The following is a 23,061-nucleotide window of genomic DNA, read 5'->3' on the forward strand; positions in this document are numbered from 1 at the left end:
ACAATCTTCAAAAAACTTCATTATGACAACTCAAACTATTTTATGGTTCAATGGCTCGGATTCATCACTTCCAAGATTCGGATTGAAATATTTTCCAAAAGTCTTGCTTTAGGCCTAAGTTCCATTTTTGGACCTTTAAACTCCCAATTTAAACTCTTAATTCAGTGAGTATCTAGACTTGAGTCAATCTTAATGGATCCCTCATTTAAATACACCCTTAAACCCAATATTAATAAATTAAAAGATTTAGATCCATTGACTATCTCAACATTGAACTAACAAGTCTACAATTTAGGAACTTACCGAAACTTGTCTAAAACGACCTTAAATATATTGATATATGCTTCCAACTTCTCCAAATCTTCAATCTCTCATACAAAATAACATGGGTAACATAAATTTCATGCTAAAACTAAATGGGTATTCAAAGACTCTAGGAAAACTTACTAAAATTTTCCAAAATCTTACCAAAGACTTACAAATAACCTCAACTTCGATGGAAAACACTCTAATGACTTTCTAAACTCGAGTCTAGCACTACAAAAGATCAGAGATCTATCGATGCTAAAAAAGGTGTTGGGCATAGGGACGTCGTAAGAAGAACCTTTTCCCGCCTTGAAGAAGGCATCGACAATATGGAGCTCTAGTGATATCGCATAAATAACGTCGATAGAGGGTGAGGCTTCTACGATGCCAAGCGAGGAGACGTAACGAAAATGTTTAATTTAAATAATAATATAGACTTTTCACGACGTCATGCATGTGCACGTTGACGTTGCTCCAATAACTGTTGATGTTGCACGCAAGGCGTCGTGAGAGGTCGACCTTTTATCGACGTTGCTTTGACCGTGTCGACAAAGGTTGAACATTTAAAAAAATTTGACAACCATATCACGATGCTAGATTGCACGGCATCGTGGGAGGTTGAACCTCTGTCGACGTGTGTAGGTAATGTCATAAATATGTGATGTTTTGATTGCTTTTGACAAGATTCTCACGATGCCATAAGTGACTATGTCGTGAGTGTGGGATCTTAAGTCGACGTCATAAGTAATACATCAAAAGTTCCTCTATAAAAAAACCAACTTCACGTTCTATAATTCACAAAACTGAAAAGGAGAAGGTTGAGAGAGAACTGAAAAGGAGAGGAGGCCGAGAGAGTTGAGAGAGGCCGAGAAGGAGAGCAATCATCGTCGTTCCATTTCGTTCATCGTCATCTTTCGTCGCTGCTCTTCATTTTGGTAAGTGATTTACTTTGTTTTACATTTGTTTTAGTTAATTAGTTTTAGTATTTAAATTTAAAATTAGTTTTAGATTTTAAATTAGTTTTATTATTTAGATTTTGATTTAGTTGTAGGTTATAGTATTGCATTCGAATTTAGTGTTGTTAGGATGTAAGATTGAAGTTGAGATTGAAGTTGAATTTGAGATTGAATTTCAAATTTTCAATTTGAATTCCAATTTCAATTTGGGAGTTATATAAGTTTGAAATTTGCTTCAAAAGAATTCAAGGGCGTTTATTGTTATATTTGTAAATAGAAAATCATGTTTGTGCTTTATGATATTTGACATAATCTGATAGTGGGTCTAAGAAATTTAACTTTCGACTCCATAATTATTTGGCAAAATGTATATTGCATATATGTTTAATATTAAATTTATTGTATATTTCATAATTACAATCTGCTATATTGAAGCAGTGAAGAAAGAAAGGAATAGTATGAGAAGACTATAGAGGATCTTAGGTGCAATGGAGGAGCTCAAAGAAAGTCAAATAGGAGCAGTCAAGAGTTTAACATGGAGTGTAGCTAGTATGATCATAGGAACATGGGCAGAATGTGCAAAGAGGAAAGTTGAACATTATTACAAGGTGCGTCAAGAAAAATACGAGGTTGCTTCAAATAGAAACAACCCTTACTCTAGTGGGTTGGAAAATTGATTTGAAAGAGAGAAGTAGAAAATGACAAGATTGAGAACCAAACAGATAAGCCATAGAAAGTTCCCCATCTGCATATTACGTAAATATGATTGATTGTTAAAAAGGTTATCAATCATATTTACTTAATATGCAAGTGAAAAACTTTTCATGGCTTACCTGATTCTCAATCTTATCATTTGCTCCTCCCTTTCCAATTAATTTTTTGGAAACACTAGAGCAAGTGTCGTTTCTATTTGAAGCAACCTCATATTTCCTTCGACGAAGCTCGTAATAATGTTCAACTCCCTTCTTTACACATTCTGCTCATGTCCCTATGATCATACTAGTTATAGTCATGCTAAGGCAATGTGCAAAAGTTGGAAAACTGGCGTCAGCACTTAGAATTATGTTTTTAGTTTTTAGTTTTTAGTTTTTATTATTTATGTAATTTCTAAACCTACAAATGTGTACTTTTTTAACATTTCAATTAATTTTAATATAAATTCGATTTGGTATTTTAATAAAAAAAAATTAATTTTACGTTAATTGTAATTCGATTTGGAATTTTAGTAGTTTTTTCATTAATTTTATGTTAATTGTTTTTAGAATTTTATTGAATTTAAATCAGATAACACTGTCAACAACATGTCAATGGTTCATGTACGTCGACGTACTAGACGACGTCGACAATCAGGTATTTGCGACACCGTTACCAAATGTCAGTACTTCCCCACTGCCAACGTGTTGACCATATCAATGAACAATGTGTCGGCAGTAACCCTTTACCAATGTCGTCCCGTTTGCACGTCGAGAGTGCCTTTGATAATGCGTCTCTTACGACGCTTTTGCTGACGGCCATTTCTGTGTCGACGTAGCCTCTCCCGACCTGATCTGACATCAGTCAATACATTTCTACATCGGCAAAACCCCTTCTTCTTGTATTGTAGCATTCAAAATTGTGGGTAAATTGATTTTGCTACAAACACTTAATAGGTAACACTAATTTGAAGCCAAAAACATCAACATGTGTTCAAAAATTCCATGGAAAATAAACTATCAATGAAATCTTACGAAACATTTCTCATAGTAGGCTTAATTCTAATAGATAGTACCCTAACGACCTTCAATATTAGCACTAGAATTAAATATAATGGGTATTCAAAACTCACTCCATAAAGTTTAGAATCTTACACAATTTATGCGAAAAGACCCAATTTCGAGCTTCCTAAAGGCTGAACAGTGGCTAAAAACACCGAAGAAATCAAATCTAACAACGAAATGTACTAGGTATTGTTAAACTCAAACTTAAACTTAATAGGCAATAAAAAAAAATCACCTTAAACACAATCCCAAACCATTCTTACTTGAAGCGGCAAAATCTGAATAAAGGAAATGGACATGAATGGTTCATTTCTCTCGAGAACTAGGTGAGAACACTCTTTCAAATTTCTTTGATTCTTGCTTTCCCAATTTTGAAGAAGTCATCCTTGAAATCAAGTCGGTTAAAGTGAATTACTTTGAACGATTCAATAGTTTAGGTTTTAGGTTTTAGCTTATGTTTTTAGTTTTTTAGTTTGAAATCTAAGGCGGATGGAAAACACTATAGTTTTGTTGTTCTGGTGTGGTTATTATTGAGTTAATCTGGGCTGATGTTATTGTTTTTCCTGATTTCCTTTAATGAATCTCGACGATTTTATGAATCTGGGGTCAATGCATATTATAAATCTCGACCGAGATCTATGAAATTGTCCTGAGATTCATTGAATTAGTCTTGAGAGCATATGAGTTTCACATGCATTTTGTAGGATAATCTCGGGGTCTATTTCGCCCAAGATTAACCGATAGTACCACACATAATGCATGTGAAATCCTAATCTCATGGCAGTTCGATACAATATTTTCCGAGTTCTATTGCTTATTCATGTTTTACCAGTCGAAAATATCCCGAGATTGACCCAAGATTCATCATAGAATACTGATTTACATGTGTTTTCTTTTTCTTGCAGATGCCTCTTGTCACAAATATCAAATCTAAGGACTTTTTCTTGGCAAACCAACATGTTTTTCGCACTTAGCAAAGATAGTGTTGAACATAAAAAATAAGGTAAGCATGCTCATCATCCGTAGGTTCAATCTCATGTATCTGGGCCTGAAATTGGAACATCAACAGGTGCTAATTAAGAGACAAAATCCGAGAATACTATAGTGAATGTGGAGGAAGAAAATGAATCTTAAGTACCATTTGCGACAAGAAGACCTAGGACTTAATCACCTTCAACCAGGTGAGTGTGTGAAACTCCATCGCATGATGTGTGGTATCGCAGATGATAACTACCTATAGGCAACCCACTCACTAATGGACAACACTGTCTCATAGGCCCAAGCGTACAACTACAATGATATCAGTAACACAAGCATATAACTAATGAAATCAATAAAACACAGTGAGCATATAATAATAAACCTGAAAGGCAAAGTAAATTCATAGAGGCTATACAACAATTGAGACTTGTTATTCGCAGGTTTCTTCTTGAGCAAACCCATTTTTCCATGAAGTGCCCCTTTCAAACTAGTAAAGGTCTTGGTCCATGCCAACTCACTCTAGTCGTAGCTAACGAAGTCCTCCCAATCGTCAATCAGGCCCAACATCGTCCAATCTATGTGTTGCCTCCTCTTCTAACCTAATTGCAAGCTCGATGAATTAAAATACCAACATCTTCACCATATCCTCATTGTCTTCAAACTCAAGGGTTAGGTAATCCTTCTTGAACTCACACCTGTGCACGTTTGTCCTATCCCTTAAATATAGCCTTTTTAATTGAAGGATCTTGTCCTGTTTAAACTAAACTTCACGTTTGGGATTATACCTCTGTTGGAATTTATGTCATAAAACTTGTAATTTGTAATCATATTCTATTCAATAAAGTCAATATTGAGAAATTGAATACTATAATCTAAAATCCAATAAACTAAGGTTCCAAGGCTATTTCAAGTAAACTTGAACTCTATGTACAGACATAAACGTAGATCAAGTTCGAGTATATAGCAAAAATTGGGTGTCTTATTCTGGGACACTATGAATGCAACCCACTTTGTAGTTAGTACAAACGATGTGATCCTGAATCGTTCATGTAGAAACATAAAAGTAAGGGCATTATATGTACATGTAAAGAGTTTACATAAGATCGAACCATAAAATAGTCACTTTTACGTTATAATATTGTTTACTATTTAAAACTGACTATTTCGATTATTGATGACCTACGTAACTTAATCTTAATCTTGAGCTAACTATGAACTCCTATTCACAAAATATTATCCTTAGATCTGCATAGGTGAGGGTAACTTTTTAGTGCTGACCCAATAAGCCTCCCATTTATGGAATAAAACGGAGTTAATAGCTAGGGACATAGGATGTAAGACGAAATCCACTCCTACCCGCTTTAGGGTTAGTAGATAGGTTGTTTCTTTAAGGACTGAATCCAATTCTTGAACAAACGGTCCCACTCTCTCATTGGCTCGAAAGGGATTTGGTTTATAGGTTGGACCTAAAACTAATTATTCAATAGTGGATCAGTAGGACTTAAGGAGTAAGATGTAGTCCCAAGAGTAAAACGGTATTTTGAACCAGCCGAGCATACGAATAACCTATGGAGGATTAACTTACTGGTCATGTTTATATCAAATAGACACAAATATATCTATAGTAAGGGAAGTTGAACTACAGGACTTTAGTGGAATCACCCGTTAGTTAACGAAATTGATTAGCTCGGTCTAAAAGAGTTTAGTTAGTTAATCTTAGACCTTTGGAGTCACGATCTATAGGTCCATTAGGTTCCTCTTCTAGCTCATATGGAATAAACTTAGAACAATATGATGAAATGAGTCGAATTGTTCTAATTAGGTGAGGAAGAGAAACCAACAAGTATTTGTGATATTGTCGTAGAATTTTAGATTAGAGATAGAGCTTTATGTTTAAATGGAATTTAAATATTAAAAATATGAATGTAGATTCATACTCGGAAGCTAAAAATGATGTAAATAGTCAAAGTTGTAAAAAGTCAAAATGTTGACTTTTTGACTTTGAAAAATCAAACTTTGACCAACAATATATTCAAATATGATTTAAGTTTCGAGAAAACGAATGTGGATTCATGCTTGAGAGGTGAAAATTAATCAAAACGGATAAAATGGTAAAAAGTCAAATGTTGACTTTTGGTTTAAAAAGTTAAAGTTTGACATTTGACCAAATGACCATTTTGCCCTTTGACTAAAGTTAGTAGAAACATCCAACATTTTGTTGGATAATCCCACTAACTTTAGTGGGCTAGGTGTTGTCATTTGATGAAGACATAAACTTCACTAGAGAAAGTAGACTTTGAGCTGTTGGACTTTAGTGTTGCATGGACATGCAATTTTGCATAAAAAATTTCTTATAAGGGTTTTAACAATATAACCTAAAATAGAATGTCTTATTACAAGTTTGATCTAATATTGTCAAATTTTTCATAAGTGTAAAAATGAGATTCAATTTTACATAAATGTAGAGCTAGAAAGACCAAACTAGCCATCTTTATTATTAATAATATATTAAAAAAATTAAAAATGAAATAAGGAAAGTGGACCAACATTTGCATTCATTAGATATCATATGTAAATATGGTATGTAATTAGTTTTCTTTTGGTGATTTTGTTCAAAAGTTCTTCACTCCATCCATTAATTCTTATTTTGTTCATCTCCTTCAAATATTTCCAGTGAGTAAGGGTTTATGGTTATATACAAAATTTGTTATAGTATATGAAAAATATATAGTATATTATGTAATTCATGCTTCGAAAATTTTTTAGAATATATAAAAAATATATAGTATATTATGTAGTTTCCAGTCAACGAATTAGAGTATATGAAAAAATCTATATCATATTATGAAAAATATATAGTATATTATATAGGTATATAGAAAATATAAAACGTGGGAACGGAAATGTGAAAAAATTAGATGAAATTTTGAGATATTGTTTAAAATTATCTCTAAAGTAGGTGATTTTTTAAAATATTTCTTATTCTTATTATTATTCCATTGTAATTAATTTTAAAACACCGAGTAATTCTTCTTATTATTATTCCAACACAACTTCCCTTCTCATCGTTTGATCTTCATTCCTGACCACGACCCAAATGTCTCATCTCTCAAGGCGATGATGGAATCTCACTCGTTGATTTTGGCTTACGTGATGGCTCCCACATTTACATCTTTTTCGGTCCCTTCGATGCCAATGATGGTGATGACATTGAAACTCGTCGATTATTCTTTACTTCTTCTTCCGGCGTTGGATGAAAATTGATGATGTTTTATGTGGTGATGAAAATAATATTGATCATTTATTATACGTTAAATTTAATAATAAAGTATTTCTATATTAGAAGGGATTTTATTTGATAATAATTACAAATTTATCATAAATGATACGGTAATATTGAATATGATTAAAATTGTATTTTAATTATTAGCATAAATAAGGGAGTAACAAATTACATAATAAATTTAATATAATGTAAATAAGGAAATATTTTGTATTTAATTTCAAAAATAATTTATAACTAATAATTAGAAAGGTTATAATTGTCCTAAAAATATACTAAATCTTAATCAAGATAATAAATTGTATTTTAGGACATTAGTGAAATTTTCTAGCAAAACTAGGTCTTTTCTCTAAATGTTTCTTTCTTATAAATAGGGCCTTTCAACTCATTTGATGGGTTGCACTTATTGGGCTCTCTCAAGAAAATTTCTAGGGAAATCTGTGGAAATGGCAAACATAAGAATGGAAATTGTCAAAATAGCAAACTGTTTTTTTTTAATGGCAAAACTAACTTCCTGGAATAATTTTTAACTTTTTTCGACCGAAATTGCCCCTTAACGGATGAGAACTGTCCATAATCAAATACAGTATATTTAAGGAACCTGGGAAACCAAACAAAATATCACATAGCCGATTACAGTGTATCTGTAAACACACCCACTTATGATAATTATTAACCAAATCAAATAATTATTATATTATTTTAAAGATCCCTAACCATATTCAATTGATTTCAATATCCCCTAATTATTCCCATTTTTCCCTTCAATGATTATATATTCAAACTTTAGCTACCGATTTTTTCCTTCAATAGCTATTAACGCAATGAATAGGTTCTAAAATTTTAATGCAATGAATTCTTCCTTCCTAAAATAATGATAAACATGATGCAATAATTAACCATATACAAAAACATTAAAAAACCTAACGAAAAAGCATTTAAAACATTCAAAATTCAAATCTCTAAAATTCAAATTTAAATTCCAACCATTCCCTAAAATTATGGCAAATATAATGGGAATACATAAGTTTAGATTCAAATCTCAACTATCCCTAAAATCATGCCAAAACACAAACCGAAATTATCCCTAAAATTGGGAATATCCCTAAAATTGTGATCTATCTTTAATGTTGCCCAAACCTGAATTAATCGAAACCAAAACACAAGATTCACCGAAAGACAATCTTTTTGAAATTTCACCGAAACGTTCATGGCCATTAAAACATAAATTTCAACGAAGAACGGAGCAAAACATATTATTTTTGAAATTTTAACATCTTTATATTCTAAACTACTTTAGAAAAATAACTAATATTGCCTTCCCAACATTATATTCATAAGATTATGCTTATACATTTTATTTCTTTGCCCTTGTCTACCATATTTTCGTAATATCCGACCATTACATCAAATTAAAACGTGATCCCTACAAATGAAACAGGTACCCGTATAATATATGAAACAATAATTTAATTTAATATTCATCCCTCCTAAATACAATCTAGCAGCGAATACTTTATTCGATAAACGTGTTCCCTTTGAATTTTTTCCATAGCTTTACAACGAGTGAAGACCGTATTCGATGGTAGATGGATTGAGTCCTGCCGGTATATTGACTATCGCCTCCTTGATGTATATGTTCCAGTTTCATCCTCGTTTCAAGAATTTGCAAATTGTATCCAATGTAGACTTTTTCCAAATTCAGAAGTTTCTGTCTCTAGGTTGACCGTTTACTGAAAAGATTGCAACAATTTGAAACTCATTCGGATTGTTGATGATAAGGATGTGTCTTGGATTATGTTACTTATATCGAAATTCCCCGACAATGATCAAATAAAACTCAACGGATGAGAACTATCCAGATTCAAATACAGTATATTTAAGGAGATAGAAAAATCAAATAAAATATCACATATTCGATTACAATGTATTTGTGAACACACCCACTTATGATAATTATTAACTAAATCAAAAAATTATTATATTCTTTCAAAGATTCTTAAACATATTCAATTGGTTTCAATTTCCCCTAATTATATCGATTTTTACCTTCAATAATTATATATTCAAACTTTAGCTATTAACGTCCTATAATTTTAATGCAATGAATACTTCTTAAAATAATGATAAAGATGATGCAATAATTAACTATTAACAAAAATATTAAAAAAGTAACGAAAAATCATTTAAAAGATTCAAATTTCAAATCTCAAGTAAAATTCAAATTCAAATTCCAACCATTCCTTAAAATTATGGCAAATATAATGGAAATACTTGTTTAGAATCAAATCCCAACCCTCCCTAAAATCATGCCAAATAAAATATGATTTAATTATGGCAAATATAATGGAAATACTTAAATTTATAATCAAATCCCAACCCTCCCTAAAATCATGCCAAATAAAATATGATCTATCTTTAATTTTACCAACCAACCGGAATTAAGGAAAACAAAAATAGAAGATTCACCGGAAGACAATCAACCGAAAATAAGGGAAACGAAAATTTGTACTAAAAGAAGAAGGTGGAAAGCGACGGTGCGGGTGGAAAAAAAATGCGGGTGGAAAGCCATTTGAAAATTTGAAGAATGTTAGAACCGGAGAAATTTTGAAAAAATTTTTGAGAACTCGATATTTTTTACCGATACATGCAGAAAACAGAAGAAAAATCCAAAGGTTGAAGAAGGAACAGAAGCGTGAAACGAAACAACTCACCGATACTTTGGGTGGTGTAAACCGATTAAAAAAGGAAGGGCGTGCAAACGGTGGAAAAGCGACGGAAGAGAAATCGATGGTGGAAAAGCGACGGTGGAAAACGGAAGAGAAAGCGACGGTGGAAAAACGGAAGAGAAAGCTACGGTGGAAATGCGTTGGAAAGTCTTTAAAAAACAGAAGAACAAATACGCCGGAAAGCTTTACAGAAGATGGTTTATTTTTTTGGGAGGAAAAACTAGAAAATTGGAGGGAGCGCATAGTATGTATTAATTGCAGGGTATTTGTGGTTTTTCTTACTATTGTATTTAGGAATCTATATTGTAAAGTAGGTAGGGGCATTTAAGACATAGTTATCCCATTTATTATGTGAAAATTAACTGTTTTGCTATTTTGACAATTTAAAAATAAATTTGCCATTTATCCAAAGTAAACCTTAGATTTTGCTATTCTTCTTGTCGCCCCAAATTTCTATTTCTTCCTAACTTAATTTATAAAAAACAAAAATTTCAAAAGCCCAACTTCTCTTTACTTTCATCTCTTTCTCTTTCCTAGTTCTTTCTCTGATGGGTCCCACAACTCGGTTTAGAGTTCGAAGGATAGCAAGTCAACCTTAGTGATAGTTCGAACAACAATCGAAGTTCTGAATGTAAGTATTCTCAAAAACCCTAATTTCAAATTATTTTTTGGTTTAGGGTTCCATGTTAATTAAGTGCAATTAGAGTAGAATTTTGATCTGGTTTCTGCTGTGCATGTTTTATTTCTATCATCCCCGACCTCGTTATTATGTCAAATTCCTCTCCCTCAAAGGAGACCTTCTCACCTAGTAACTTAAAACTAATTGTGTTCTTCCATCCCTCATTGACCTTTCTCAACAAAATGTAATGGCAGAGAGGTCCATTGAACACCAACTTCACATTCAAGAAGTGTTCAAAAAGACGATTGTTGTAAAGATGTGATGTCACACCCCTCCTCGAAAGTCACTTTATATGACCAAGTGGAGGTATGCCACTTAGACATTCAACACATCACACCCTTGAGATAAAATGTTAAAACGCCTAGCAAGTGAAAATAAATGCATACATAAATGTAAAATATGGAAATTAACATAGATGAAACAAAAAAACCTCATTGATGATCAAACCATGAAAATACATTTAAGTTCCAGTACACAAATTTTTTCAAAAGAAGTAGGTACATACTCAAAATTGACGACTTGACTTTTATCACCTAGCTCCACATACTATACGAGGTAACAGTGGCCACTACCAAATGATACGATTACAAAGGCACAGCAGCAGTCAAGGCTACAAATTCAATGCAGGATGCCTTTCACTTCCTGGGTGGGGGTGGGGGGGACGTAAAACAAAATATTGAAAGCTTAGACGAAAACGTCTAATGAGTTGGATCTTTTCTCATCATCTTTTGTGCATCAAAATTACCTCAACACGTTATAATCATTTCGCCAAATCATGCGGTATAAATAGCATTTAGTGTCATCAAGATTTTGATTTTAAACTTAAATCATTCCTAAACCATTTATCATAATTCTCAAGGAATACATAAGATTTCAATTCTTCATCGCAAATCATGTCACATTGTATGCATTTCGCAACATCATTTTGCATATTCAATTACATTTTTGTACCCTTTCCTCAACTCAAGCGTTTACCACACTCTTTTGCAAAGTTGCAGCTATGCGGAACCTCGACGCATTTAGCAATTTCCATATTCAATTCCACTGCACATAACGTGTCTTCAATGCCAGATCACATAGCAAGCAATAAGCATCCCATACAAGATCATACAGCAAGTATGGGACATCCAGTGGCGGATCTAGAAAATATATTGACAGGGGGCTAAAAGAAAAATATGAAAAATAAACTACATAGGTGAGATTTGAACTTGGGTTAGAAAAAAGGCTAACAGTCAAAATAACCACAAAGCTAACCATAAATATTAAAATTTAAATAGTTTTTTTTATATGTATATTATATAAAGACAATAAAGTTAAGGGGGGCTCGAGCCCCCCTGGGTCTATGCTCAATCCGCCCCTGGACATCATACTCAAAATCACTCATGAAAATAACATTCTATTCCAGAACACACAACAATGATAGAGCATCTTATTCCATATCACACAGTAAGGATAATGCATTCTTATCGCATAGGGTAGAAAAGATCATTTCATTTCAATTTTATCAAATGTCATGCATTCTTTGTTATTTCATCACATTGTCCCAGTCATAAGAGGTTCAATTCATTTTTAAAACAAACATTTCGAGAATTGAAAAGCATAAGATAAATCACATAGTTCATGGCCTAAAGGAAATACGTTTAAGAATTCGAACACATTTGGAAATCCTTTTTATTTTATAAACATTTAATAAGAAAAATCATTCACCCTCAACAATTGCCTAACTCTTTTGTCCAACTCCTAGGCCAAGAAATTTCTTGCAATTCTTTTACCGATACTCAAGCTTTAGGGAATTTCTAGAAACCTCGAAAATTTCCTAATTTTTTCTTAACTCAACACTGGGTACAAAATAATCCTAATTTGGTCAGGTTTCTTCTATTTATAGGCTTCTCTAGTGACGTTTTCCATATAGAAATGATGATTTCTACTGACGGTAAGAACGGTCCAATCACAGGATGCCACGTTTCTCTACCAAATCCTTATTATGGATTCAGATTAGGCAGCAGGTCAAATCAATCCCCGACCTACTAACCCAAAGGTTGTGCTATCACTTTTAAGTGAAGTAGGATTAACATCTAGTCATCTCTCTCTCCAACTTTCTTTATTGCATCACTTCCTTGCAATACGCGAGTTACTCTTTAATGATAGTCTCCTCGCACTAATTATTTCTTTCGCCTGAATCTCAACGCATCAGGCAAAATGCGTTTAGGGTCTCACATGTGAAGTTACCTAGGTTTTAACTTATTTTTTTATACTTGACACGGTCTATGATAGACGTGAACAACAAGTCATGTTTACAAGGAAAAATTCCTTGGAATTAATTTTGGTCACAAGAGGCATCTGCACAAAAAAAAAAAAAAAAAAGAACAAAAGAAGTATTCTGTATTAAAACTTAGGTTAATTTTAGGGCAATCTCGGGCGGGAATCACATGAAACGCCAATTGAACTTAGCAACATTGTCTAAGATGGCACGAGATATGTGTTTCACATACATCTTGTAAGGTAATCTCGAGCGAAATCGACCTCAAGATTGCCCCATGGACTACATGTGAAACACATCATATCTCGGAACTCCTTCAACAAATCTCAAGATATTTTCATAGATCTTGGTCAAGCTTCTTCATTTGCATGACCCCAGGTGAAATGGCCAAGATTCATTGAAGGAGACCACATTGATTAACTGAACCTATTATTGTACATTTAAAAAAACTACATTAGACCACCAACTACAAAGTTTCCATCCACCTCAGATCTCAAATTAAAAACTTAAAACATAAACTAAAAAGTAAACCATAAACTATGAAATTGTTAAAAGTGCTTCACCTTGAGAGATTTAAGAGGACAAATGAGTTCAAAAAGTTCGGGGGAGGAAAAATCACTGAAAGTCATTCGAATTGTAGGAGCGAAATCGTTCACTTTCCAACTGAAATGAGCACAATGTTTGGAGTTTAGTATCTTTGGAGAATATGTAATGTTCAGAATACCAAAGGTGTTTTGGTCATTTGATAAATCCCTTTATTTTTAAATTTTTAATAAAAACTTATAATCTTAGTGATGCGCTCGGCGGAGAGAGTGAGAAATTTTGAGCTACTTTTGAAATATAAAACAAAAAATATGCTATTTCTCAAAATTTTCCTTAATATTTATAAACTATAACAATTGTAGTTACCTACTAATATTTTATTATTAATATTTTGATAATAAAATATTATTAATTTATTTATAAACATGATTTATTAAGAAAATGATATAATTTATACTAGGGGTCTTTTTTAAAAAATAACAACGTCGCAAAATATTTAGACTCTATAGAACAATTTCAAAAACGAAAAAAGCCCACATGGAAAATACAAAAAATGCCTCGTGTTTAGATTTGATTATTTAGATTTGGCTATTTTTGGTACACGATCGTTTATATTTAATCGTTTAAATTTGGGTAGCCAAATCTCAACGATTTATTTGCAAGATGTTTTGTTACGATCGTTTAATTTTATCGTTTAAATTTAGCTATCCAAATCTAAACGATTTTTTTAAAAAATTCTTTACATGTTTAGATTTATCTATTTTTGGTAAGATTTGGCCATGCAATATTCAACCATTTTTTTCACAATCTAAACAATCATTTAAAAAAATATATAAAAATAGATATTTTATATTTGGTGCACGATCTTGAATCAAATAACAATTTAAAAAAAATTGTAGAAGAAGAGAAGAAGACGATGAAAAAAGAAAAATTGCAGAAGAAAGAAGATAGAAAGGAAGACAAAGAAAAATATTTTTAAAAAAATGGAAAAGAAGAGAAAAAGACGATGGAAAGAAGAAAAAATCTCAAAAAGGAAGAGAAGAAAGACATAAAAGAGCAAACCTGAAATATTTATAAAAAAGAAAAAACCAGATTTATGAGCTTTTTCATTTTGTTACCCGAACAGTAAATATTTAGTTTGTTATATTTATGAAATTAACCTTTATAATACATTTTTAAAAAAATATTTGTGTTTATAATATGAATATCAAATTTATGAACATTTTTTTATATTTATTTATAAAATACCATGTATCTTTCAAAAGAATTTATTTATTATTTTAGACTGCATCAACTATTGGAGTATAAAATCAAAAATCGAACCTTTTAGCGTAAAATATTGAAATTTAAGGTACGTATTGAAAATCAAAAGTAAAATTATAATATAGGGCTAAATTGAACCAAGTAGAAATATTGTGGATAAATATCAAATTATACTCCCGAAGTTGTATCAATATATAACACGAACTAATAATTCTATCAATTAAAATATTAAATTTTGACGTTGTATCCATTTAAATTAAAATTAGAAAAATGTAATAATTTAGAGAGGAATCGTTATAGATAGAAAAAAAACTATTTATAAATATTAAAATTTTTTATTATATTTTTTAAATAATTTTAATAATTTACTATTTTTAAAAATTTCTTTAATTTAAACCCTCAAAATTTACGAAGTTAATAAATTTGAGTTATAAGTAACAAAATAAAAAGTGGAGCAGAAAAAAAAGGAAGGACAGAAAAAGTAATAATACTTTTTTTGCCATAAAATTTAGTTGAACATTGGAGATTCATTTATTAGTTGTTTGTGTGAAGGTTTTCCTCTTCCCTTGGCCTTCAAGTTACGATCTTTTTAGAGAGAGAATTTGAGAAACTTTAAGAAAAGGGGGAGAGATTGGCGTTTGGTTTTTCGAGATTTCGGCTGTTAGAAAGAAACCCAAAAGTCCTGATTTTGCTTGCAATTATATATTTATATATATCTTTTCTGAGAGATAGAGATAGAAAGATAAAATACTTCTACAAATTTTTCTTTCTCCGTTATCCAAATACCCGAATACCCTTTTCATCTTCCCTTTATTCTCTCTTTTTTCAGATATTTTTCCTGATGATTTCTTTCCCAAATCCCCTTTCTAAATCTGTTTTCAACTTAATCTTCATCAGTTTGTACTATATTTTATTGTTTTCATTATTTCAAAAAACTTGTTCTGATTTCATTTGATTTTTATCTTCTTTCTGTTTTTATTTGATTTGTTTTTCATTCTTTTCCCAAACTTTAAAAACTTTCAGGATAAAAAAGGTGCTTCCAATTTTGTATCTTTATTTTTCTGGGTTATTGAGATTTTCCACCCTTTTTCTTTTTGTTTAAAACTGGGTGCTTCCTTCTAATCAATTAACAGATCAGAGAATTGAACAGTTTGGAGATTCTTTCTTTTTGGTTTTATATGTGAGGCCTCAAGGGGTCCGATGATTGCTGATACGTCGATAGAGTTGTATATTGAATGTCTTAAATTTAGAAGGGCTGTTTCTTTCCTTTCAGTAGTAATTGCTGGGGATTGAAGAAGAAACAGCCTGGGGTTATGATTAAAGTGGATGTTGGAGAATTGGTGATTCTTGTATTTTGGGTATTAGCTATTTTTCTTACTTTGATTCTGGGGATGAGGAATGATGGAACTCTGAAACAACAGGGAACTGTAGCCCGCTCTGGCCGGGCTCATGAGTTCTTATCAACTTCCTTTCGTGCTTTTTCTAGTTACATGAAGATTGTTTCTGCTGGGGCATCCAACGTTGCTCGGTCGGCTGCTTCAGTGGCATCTTCTTTGGTGGATAAGGATGATGAAGCGAATGCATTCCAGGTATGTGCTGAACTTTAATGAACTTCTGTCTAATACTTGGAATTGTGATGAGTTCTTGTGTTTTATTTATTTAGTTTGTTGGAAAATTTTAAATTTTGTGGTTTATTTTGTTTCTGTGGTTGAGAGAACGTTATTTTGTACAAGTTTATAATAGGCTGACGCTTCTATGGAGGGGCACAAGGTTTTGATTGCCTTTTATTTAATAGAAAATTTTTTATCTTAATACGGCATTAGAAATTGAAACGTGCACGATCATCACACATGGGTTGCTGGACCTTTTTCTTCATTTGCAGCTCCTATCTGCAATGACTTTGTCTTTCGGAATTTATATTGTTACTTTATTGATCCATGTATTGTCCTTGATTTTGACAATCTATCGCAATGCTACTCCATGTTCTTGATAGCTCAAAATTGGGGATTCCTGCCATTTTTCTAGTATATGATTGTTGAGCAAAAAAGAAGCTGTTAGTTTAAAAGCTTTATTGATTAAGCAATGGAAGCTTTGTGAAATTTTCTGGGAATTAGAAATAAGTTGTGCTTCTGTGTTCCGATTATATTTTCATCCTTATATGATGAATGATCATTGGTCTTTTGTGTCTATCGGTCTAAAATGGAACTGTAAATTTGTGCATCTTTTGTTTTAGTTTTAGTATAAATTTCCAAAATCACTCACATTATATTCCACTTTGTTTATAAATCTAGTTATCTTTATCTGTATAGTGTTATTATTGTTTCTAGTGTTTGAATCTTAATAAATGGGTGATTATTGATTCCTAATTCCATTACTAAATGATAAAGGTGAATTGGGCTGGCTTTGACAAGTTAGAGTGGGACGACAATGTCATTCGACAGGTTCTTCTGTTGGGTTTTCGTTCTGGTTTCCAGGTTTGGGATGTTGAGGAAGCAAATAATGTCCAAGACCTCGTTTGTCGGTATGATGGTTCTGTTTCATACATGCAAGTTTTACCCAGACCAATACCATCAATGAGATCAGGAGATAAGTTTGCAGAAAGTAGGCCATTGCTTGTACTTTCTGCTTATGGTTCCATTGCTGCTAATTTTAACATTCAGGATCGATTAGCCTCTTCTGGCAATGTCGCCATCCCAAAGAGCCAGGAACTAGTAGATGGGAATTTTATGCCTACATTTGTTAGGTTTTATTCCTTGAAATCTCAGACTTATGTGCACGAGCTTAAATTTAGATCAGCTGTTTATTCAGTGAAATGCAGCCCCCTGGTTGTTGCCATCTCTCTGGCAACTCAGGTATGTTTTCTGCACAAAAGCAGTTGCAGTCTTATTATTTGTTTCTAATTTAAAACATTAAATGACTGTAAACCGTATAGTTGGTAAGAATTTGAGTCCTTTGTATAACAGATACACTGCATCAATGCTACAACATTGGAGAAGGAACATATCATTCTTACAAATCCTGTAGTTTCTGGTTTTCCTGGATCTGGAGGAGGTATAGGTTATGGACCCCTCGCATTGGGACCCAGATGGCTGGCTTATAGTGGAAGTCCGATCTTGTTGTCAAATACAGGACGAGTGGTTCCGCAGCATTTAAAACCTTCTGCAAGTTTTTCTCATTCTTCAAATGGAAGTTTAGTTGCTCACTATGCAAAGGAGTCGAGTAAGCAACTTGCAGCAGGCATTGTTACCCTTGGCGACAAGGGTATTAAGAAACTATCGAGATATTACTCTGAGCTTTTACCTGAAAGCAATAATTCTCTTCAATCAGGCGCTCAGGGTTTGAAGGGCATTGGAACTCTTAATGGCCATGTGGCAGATGCAGATAGCATTGGAATGGTCTGTTTTTATCTTTAGTTTGTTTTTTTACTTTCTTAACCTAATGCTTTGTTTTCTTTTCTTCCTTCTAATGATTTATATTTTGGCTATGTTTCAGTTATGCAGCTGAACTGATTGAGTTATGATAGTTAATGAGATCTAATTTTGTTTTTTGCCAATGTTTGACCTTGTTAATCCCTTCTACTTTTGGTATTCAGGCTATTGTGAAAGACATTATCAGCAAAGCGGTCATCACCCAGTTTAAGGCACATAAGAGCCCAATTTCTGCTTTATGCTTTGATCCAAGTGGCACTATCTTGGTGACTGCTTCTGTTCAGGGTCATAGCATAAATGTTTTCAAAATTATGCCAAGTTCCAGCTCGAAGTCATCTGTATCTGGTGCTGCTGCATCTTATAGCCATTTGTACAGACTCCAAAGAGGCTTCACTAATGCAGTAAGAGTGATGCAAATTTTGTTGTACTGTCTAAGCCATCAGTTTTTATCATAATCATATCTCTTGATCTATTGTCAGGTCATACAAGACATCAGTTTCAGCTACGATAGCAACTGGATCATGATTAGTTCTTCTAGAGGGACAAGCCATCTTTTTGCTATAAACCCTGCTGGGGGACAGGTGAATTTCCCATCTGCCGACATTATTGCTAGAAATGGTGGGCCAGTGGTTCCTTCACGGCAAACTGTTCGACGAGTTGATTCTGGTTTGCACATGCCTAGTAAACAGAACCAAGGCTCTACTGGTAGTCCACTTACACTTTCTGCTGTTACTAGAATACATCATGGAAGTAATGGCTGGCGAGGCACTGTTAGTAGTGCTGCAGCTGCTGCAACTGGTAAAATGGGTATTGTTTCGGGGGCTATTGCTTCAGCTTTCCATGAGTGCAAGGGAAATGCTGTGCATGTGGACAATGGATCTTCTGAGGTTAGGTACCACATATTAGTTTTTTCTCCGTCTGGCAGTATGATACAGTATGCATTGCGAGTGGGTTTAGATTCGACCATAGTTTTGCCGAGATCTAGCACAGCTCTTGAATTAGTCTCTGAGTTGGATGCAAGACTAGTAGTTGAAGCTATCCAGAAATGGAATATATCTCAGAAACAAAACCGTAGGTCTCAAGATAACAGCATTGACATATACGGTGACAATGGAGGTTTCAATTGCAATAAAAATTATTGCGAAGAAATGAATGGGAACCCTGTCCTTGAAGCAGGTGGCAATATCTTTAAGGCAAAGGCTTGCAGGGAGGAACGATACCACCTGTATATTTCAGAAGCAGAACTGCAGATGCATGCTGCTCGAACTCCACTGTGGACAAAGCCTGAGGTATGTACTGTTTGACTCGCGTCTTTAAGTGGGCCTCTCTATGTCTGTTTGAGTTTTACATGCCTGCATATTTTGTTTCTGATGATCAGATATATTTTCAAGTAATGGGAAGAGATGGAGTCAAAATTGATGAAATTGACCATCCAGGAGAACTCGATATTGAAAGGATTACCACTCGTATGGTTGAAGCTAGGTCAAAAGACCTAGTTCCAGTTTTTGACTATCTTCAGTCATCTAAAATTTCACAGCCAAGGTGAGCTAAGTTATAGAATTTCTCAAGCTTCTTAATTTTAATTGATGTGGGGGGAACCCAAATGCTCGTTGTAAGACTTTTTGGTTCTCATCAACTTTTTCCCTGAAATATAGGTATTTAAATAGCAACAGTGACCAGCTGTTGCAGCAACAGAAATCTGGCCAATTTGAAAATGGAAGGCAATCGTGGAGGAGTGCAGCAAATCCCCAAGACTCTGTTTTTGGGAATGGACGTGAAGTAACCGGTGGGCATGGTTACAAGGTGGTGACAGAAACCAAGGGCATTGTAAATGAGCCTGAATGCCCAAGGTCTCAGACCCAGTTCAGTAATGTAAATAGTTGTACAGAGAGCATAAGCATGGAGTCTCAGCCCAAATCTGTAAATAATCATCATAAAAGTGTCCTCGAGGTGGAGAATCATTTTGAAGACCTAGGTGATGAGTTTGAGTAGAGGTAAATAATTCTAGAAACTTTGGTCAACTCTCATCTCTCTAGGTAATATATCTTGTTGATGAAGTGTTGGTCTCATAACAATGGTGTTTTTTTTAATCATCACTCTGGTTTGCAGTTTATTCTTTTATTTCTCCTGGAAGTTTTATTAATGGGTATATATGGGAAATGTAGAGGAGTTAAGATGGGAAATACAGTGTTTTAATGGCTTTTCATTTAATGGTCCTTTTGTAAATAACACAGTTATATGATCTCCACTCCAACTAGCAGTTTTATAATGTAAATAATAGAACTGCCATTATAACTGGTATGAAGTTATGAATCATTTGAATGTGATTCACTGTGTGACAGTGGACATGAGCATTTATGTTATGTGCTGGTCTATTTCAGAGTTGTCTCATTTTAACTATGGTTTCTCTTTGCTATTGTGATGTCAATTTTTGGTTGAAAATTTTCTGACCTTTTAGTTGAAGGATAACCTTCCATCATTGCCCCTACATGAATAGGGACCACCCGAACCATCATGATTCCGAATTACGTTTAGGAGTTCAAATTCATGGTTATCATCTATCTAGAATTTAATAAGAGTTATGGGTTCAATAAAGGACTTAAATGGAAGGTTCAATCTAAGGTGACTAGCCTAGGATCGTTATCCTATTCTTTAGAACCCAAATGATATAGGACAAGTTGTAATATCAATCAAGGTGTAGGGACGTTAGCTTGGATTGAGGGTAAAAAAAAAAAAAGAATATAATACATTAGAAATCCACTAAAAAATGGACTTGGTTTTTCTTTTTTTCTTTTAGTTCAATAATTATGGGGCGGGGATCGAACTTCTAGCATCTAGGGTGAAAAGTATTTTTAACTTTGAACTATTGGTTTTGTCATAAATTTAGATTGTCTTGGACATTTGCAAGTTGTTTAACAATTTTAATGATATTATTGATATTTTTTAATTATTGAAATAGTAAATGTACACATGGGTTTAGGAAGGATTCGAGCTCCTTATGGTTTCAACACAAATGACTAACAAATGACTAACAAAATAATCTAAAAGGAGTTAATTGGTTGGTGTTGGTTGGAAGCAAATGACCAACAAAATACCCAACAAGAGTTGGTTGTACTCAATATAGCCTTTCCACTTTTCCTTTCTTCCTTGTATTTGTTTTAGTTGTTTACGACCTATCAAAGGTTTTGTTCATCAAATTGTCACATGAATAAGTGACTTTTCCTTTCAAATGACTAAAGCAACTTCCTACTTTAGTACTCATGCACAAAACTCCCCTTGCCTTTCTGATCAACTATTTCTGGCATTGGTTTGTTAGTTCCACTAATTGAGGGCTTTGTCCCTAAGTGCTTCCTTTAAAGTATTCTACATTGTTAGCATCAAATCTCTCTTTTGCGTCCATGGTCTGCATTTTTGTTTTTAAGAATATGTATATTGTCTTCATATAAATTGAACACTTTTTTATTTTATTTTTTTTATTTTTACTAATGTCTATTAATCCTTCAAAGTGGTTGATCAATGTTTCTATTGAAAAAAAGTGTTTGACCAATGCGTGCTACTTAGTCGAGCCAAAAATCCACAGTTTGGCTACTTGATGAGCAGGTAGGAAAATCTGAGTGTTAGTTTCCTCTAGTACAACCAACCAAGATTAACATCTCGGACTTTGGCCTTCTACTTTTGAAAATTTGCTAACGTTGCAACCTTCAGTTACTTTTTGGCAAAATTACAAATTTAGTCTTTACTTTGAAACTTTATATTGTATTTTATTAGGTCTATCTCAAACATGTATATATATATATATTGTTACGATACAATTTCTTACTCAACAAAAAGTAGCTTTTCATGGATAATTTCAATGCACAAGTAAAAAAAATCATAGAAAAGGAAATCAATACAAAAAAGGTGTTAAATAAATTAGTCCAATTAGTTTCTTTCACCTTTTAACTTGGTTGGATTGAGAAGCAAATAACTGTATTTAATAGGCTCCTAAAAAGTGGCTTTGTTGATGTTTTATATCTAAAACAATTGTCAACTATTTATTTTTTAGTTTTTAGTCTTCGAAACATAAATTTACTGATACTATTTTCTTTTACTTTTTTCTTCTCCACGTACTATTCTTTTAAAACTTATGTCAAGTTTTAAAAACTATTTTTCATTTTTTAAAAAAGTTAAGCTTGTTTTTTATTAGAATTAAAATATTAGTTTAGGAAACAAAAAAATGCAGTAGATTTGTAGGGGAAAATAAAAGAGGTTGAAAATACCGTTAATATTTTTCTTTTGTCATATTTTTAAAGAGGAAATCAAACCTGTGTCATAGTAGTTTTGGCATTCTCCTAAAACTGTTTTCTGATCTTGAAAGATAGTGTTTTTATTTGTAAACTGTCTACGAGATGAGGTGAGAGAGTAGTTTGTTTGGATATATTTCTTTTCCTATGTTTTTGAAAAAGAGAAACCATCATTTTTAAATAATAGTATACTACGATTGGTCCAACATTCATGTTTGAAGATCACAACAACAATAAATAGATCATCTATCAGTTGGCAACTTAATTTGAAAGAGAAGACAAATCCATTTTGTTTTCTTTTTCCTTACGTATAGTCCAAACAAATTGGCAATAGTCGAGAATCTAAGCTCAAACTTCCCAAAACTCCAAAATTTCTTAAAAAACTGATCATCGTAAATATATATCAAAGTGTTATTTAATTCATTGCACCTATAGTAAGTTACACTAATGATTGCTTAGAAAAGGAGGATTGCAAATACCATTCACATTAAAGATGCATTTGGTTGACAGATTTTATTTCAACATTAGAAATTTTCCCAAAAACTGATGTCATTCCCAACTTCATCTCAAGAATTATGAAAAGACAGAACCAA

General features: G+C 32.9%; 1 protein-coding gene across 1 annotated transcript; it reads left to right on the forward strand.

Moving 5' to 3' along the window:
* The first annotated feature begins 15,288 nt into the window (after positions 1-15,288).
* LOC103494953 (autophagy-related protein 18f) lies at positions 15,289-20,548 on the forward strand. Its single transcript, XM_008456340.3, has 7 exons — positions 15,289-16,346; positions 17,145-17,609; positions 17,721-18,152; positions 18,350-18,586; positions 18,665-19,474; positions 19,564-19,727; positions 19,841-20,548. Exons 1-7 carry the CDS (start codon positions 16,071-16,073, stop codon positions 20,175-20,177), a joined length of 2,721 nt encoding a protein of 906 aa, XP_008454562.2. The 5' UTR covers positions 15,289-16,070; the 3' UTR covers positions 20,178-20,548.
* Positions 20,549-23,061: the final 2,513 nt, after the last annotated feature.

Source organism: Cucumis melo, chromosome 4 (assembly GCF_025177605.1).
Source record: "Cucumis melo cultivar AY chromosome 4, USDA_Cmelo_AY_1.0, whole genome shotgun sequence".
Classification (NCBI taxonomy): domain Eukaryota; kingdom Viridiplantae; phylum Streptophyta; class Magnoliopsida; order Cucurbitales; family Cucurbitaceae; genus Cucumis; species Cucumis melo.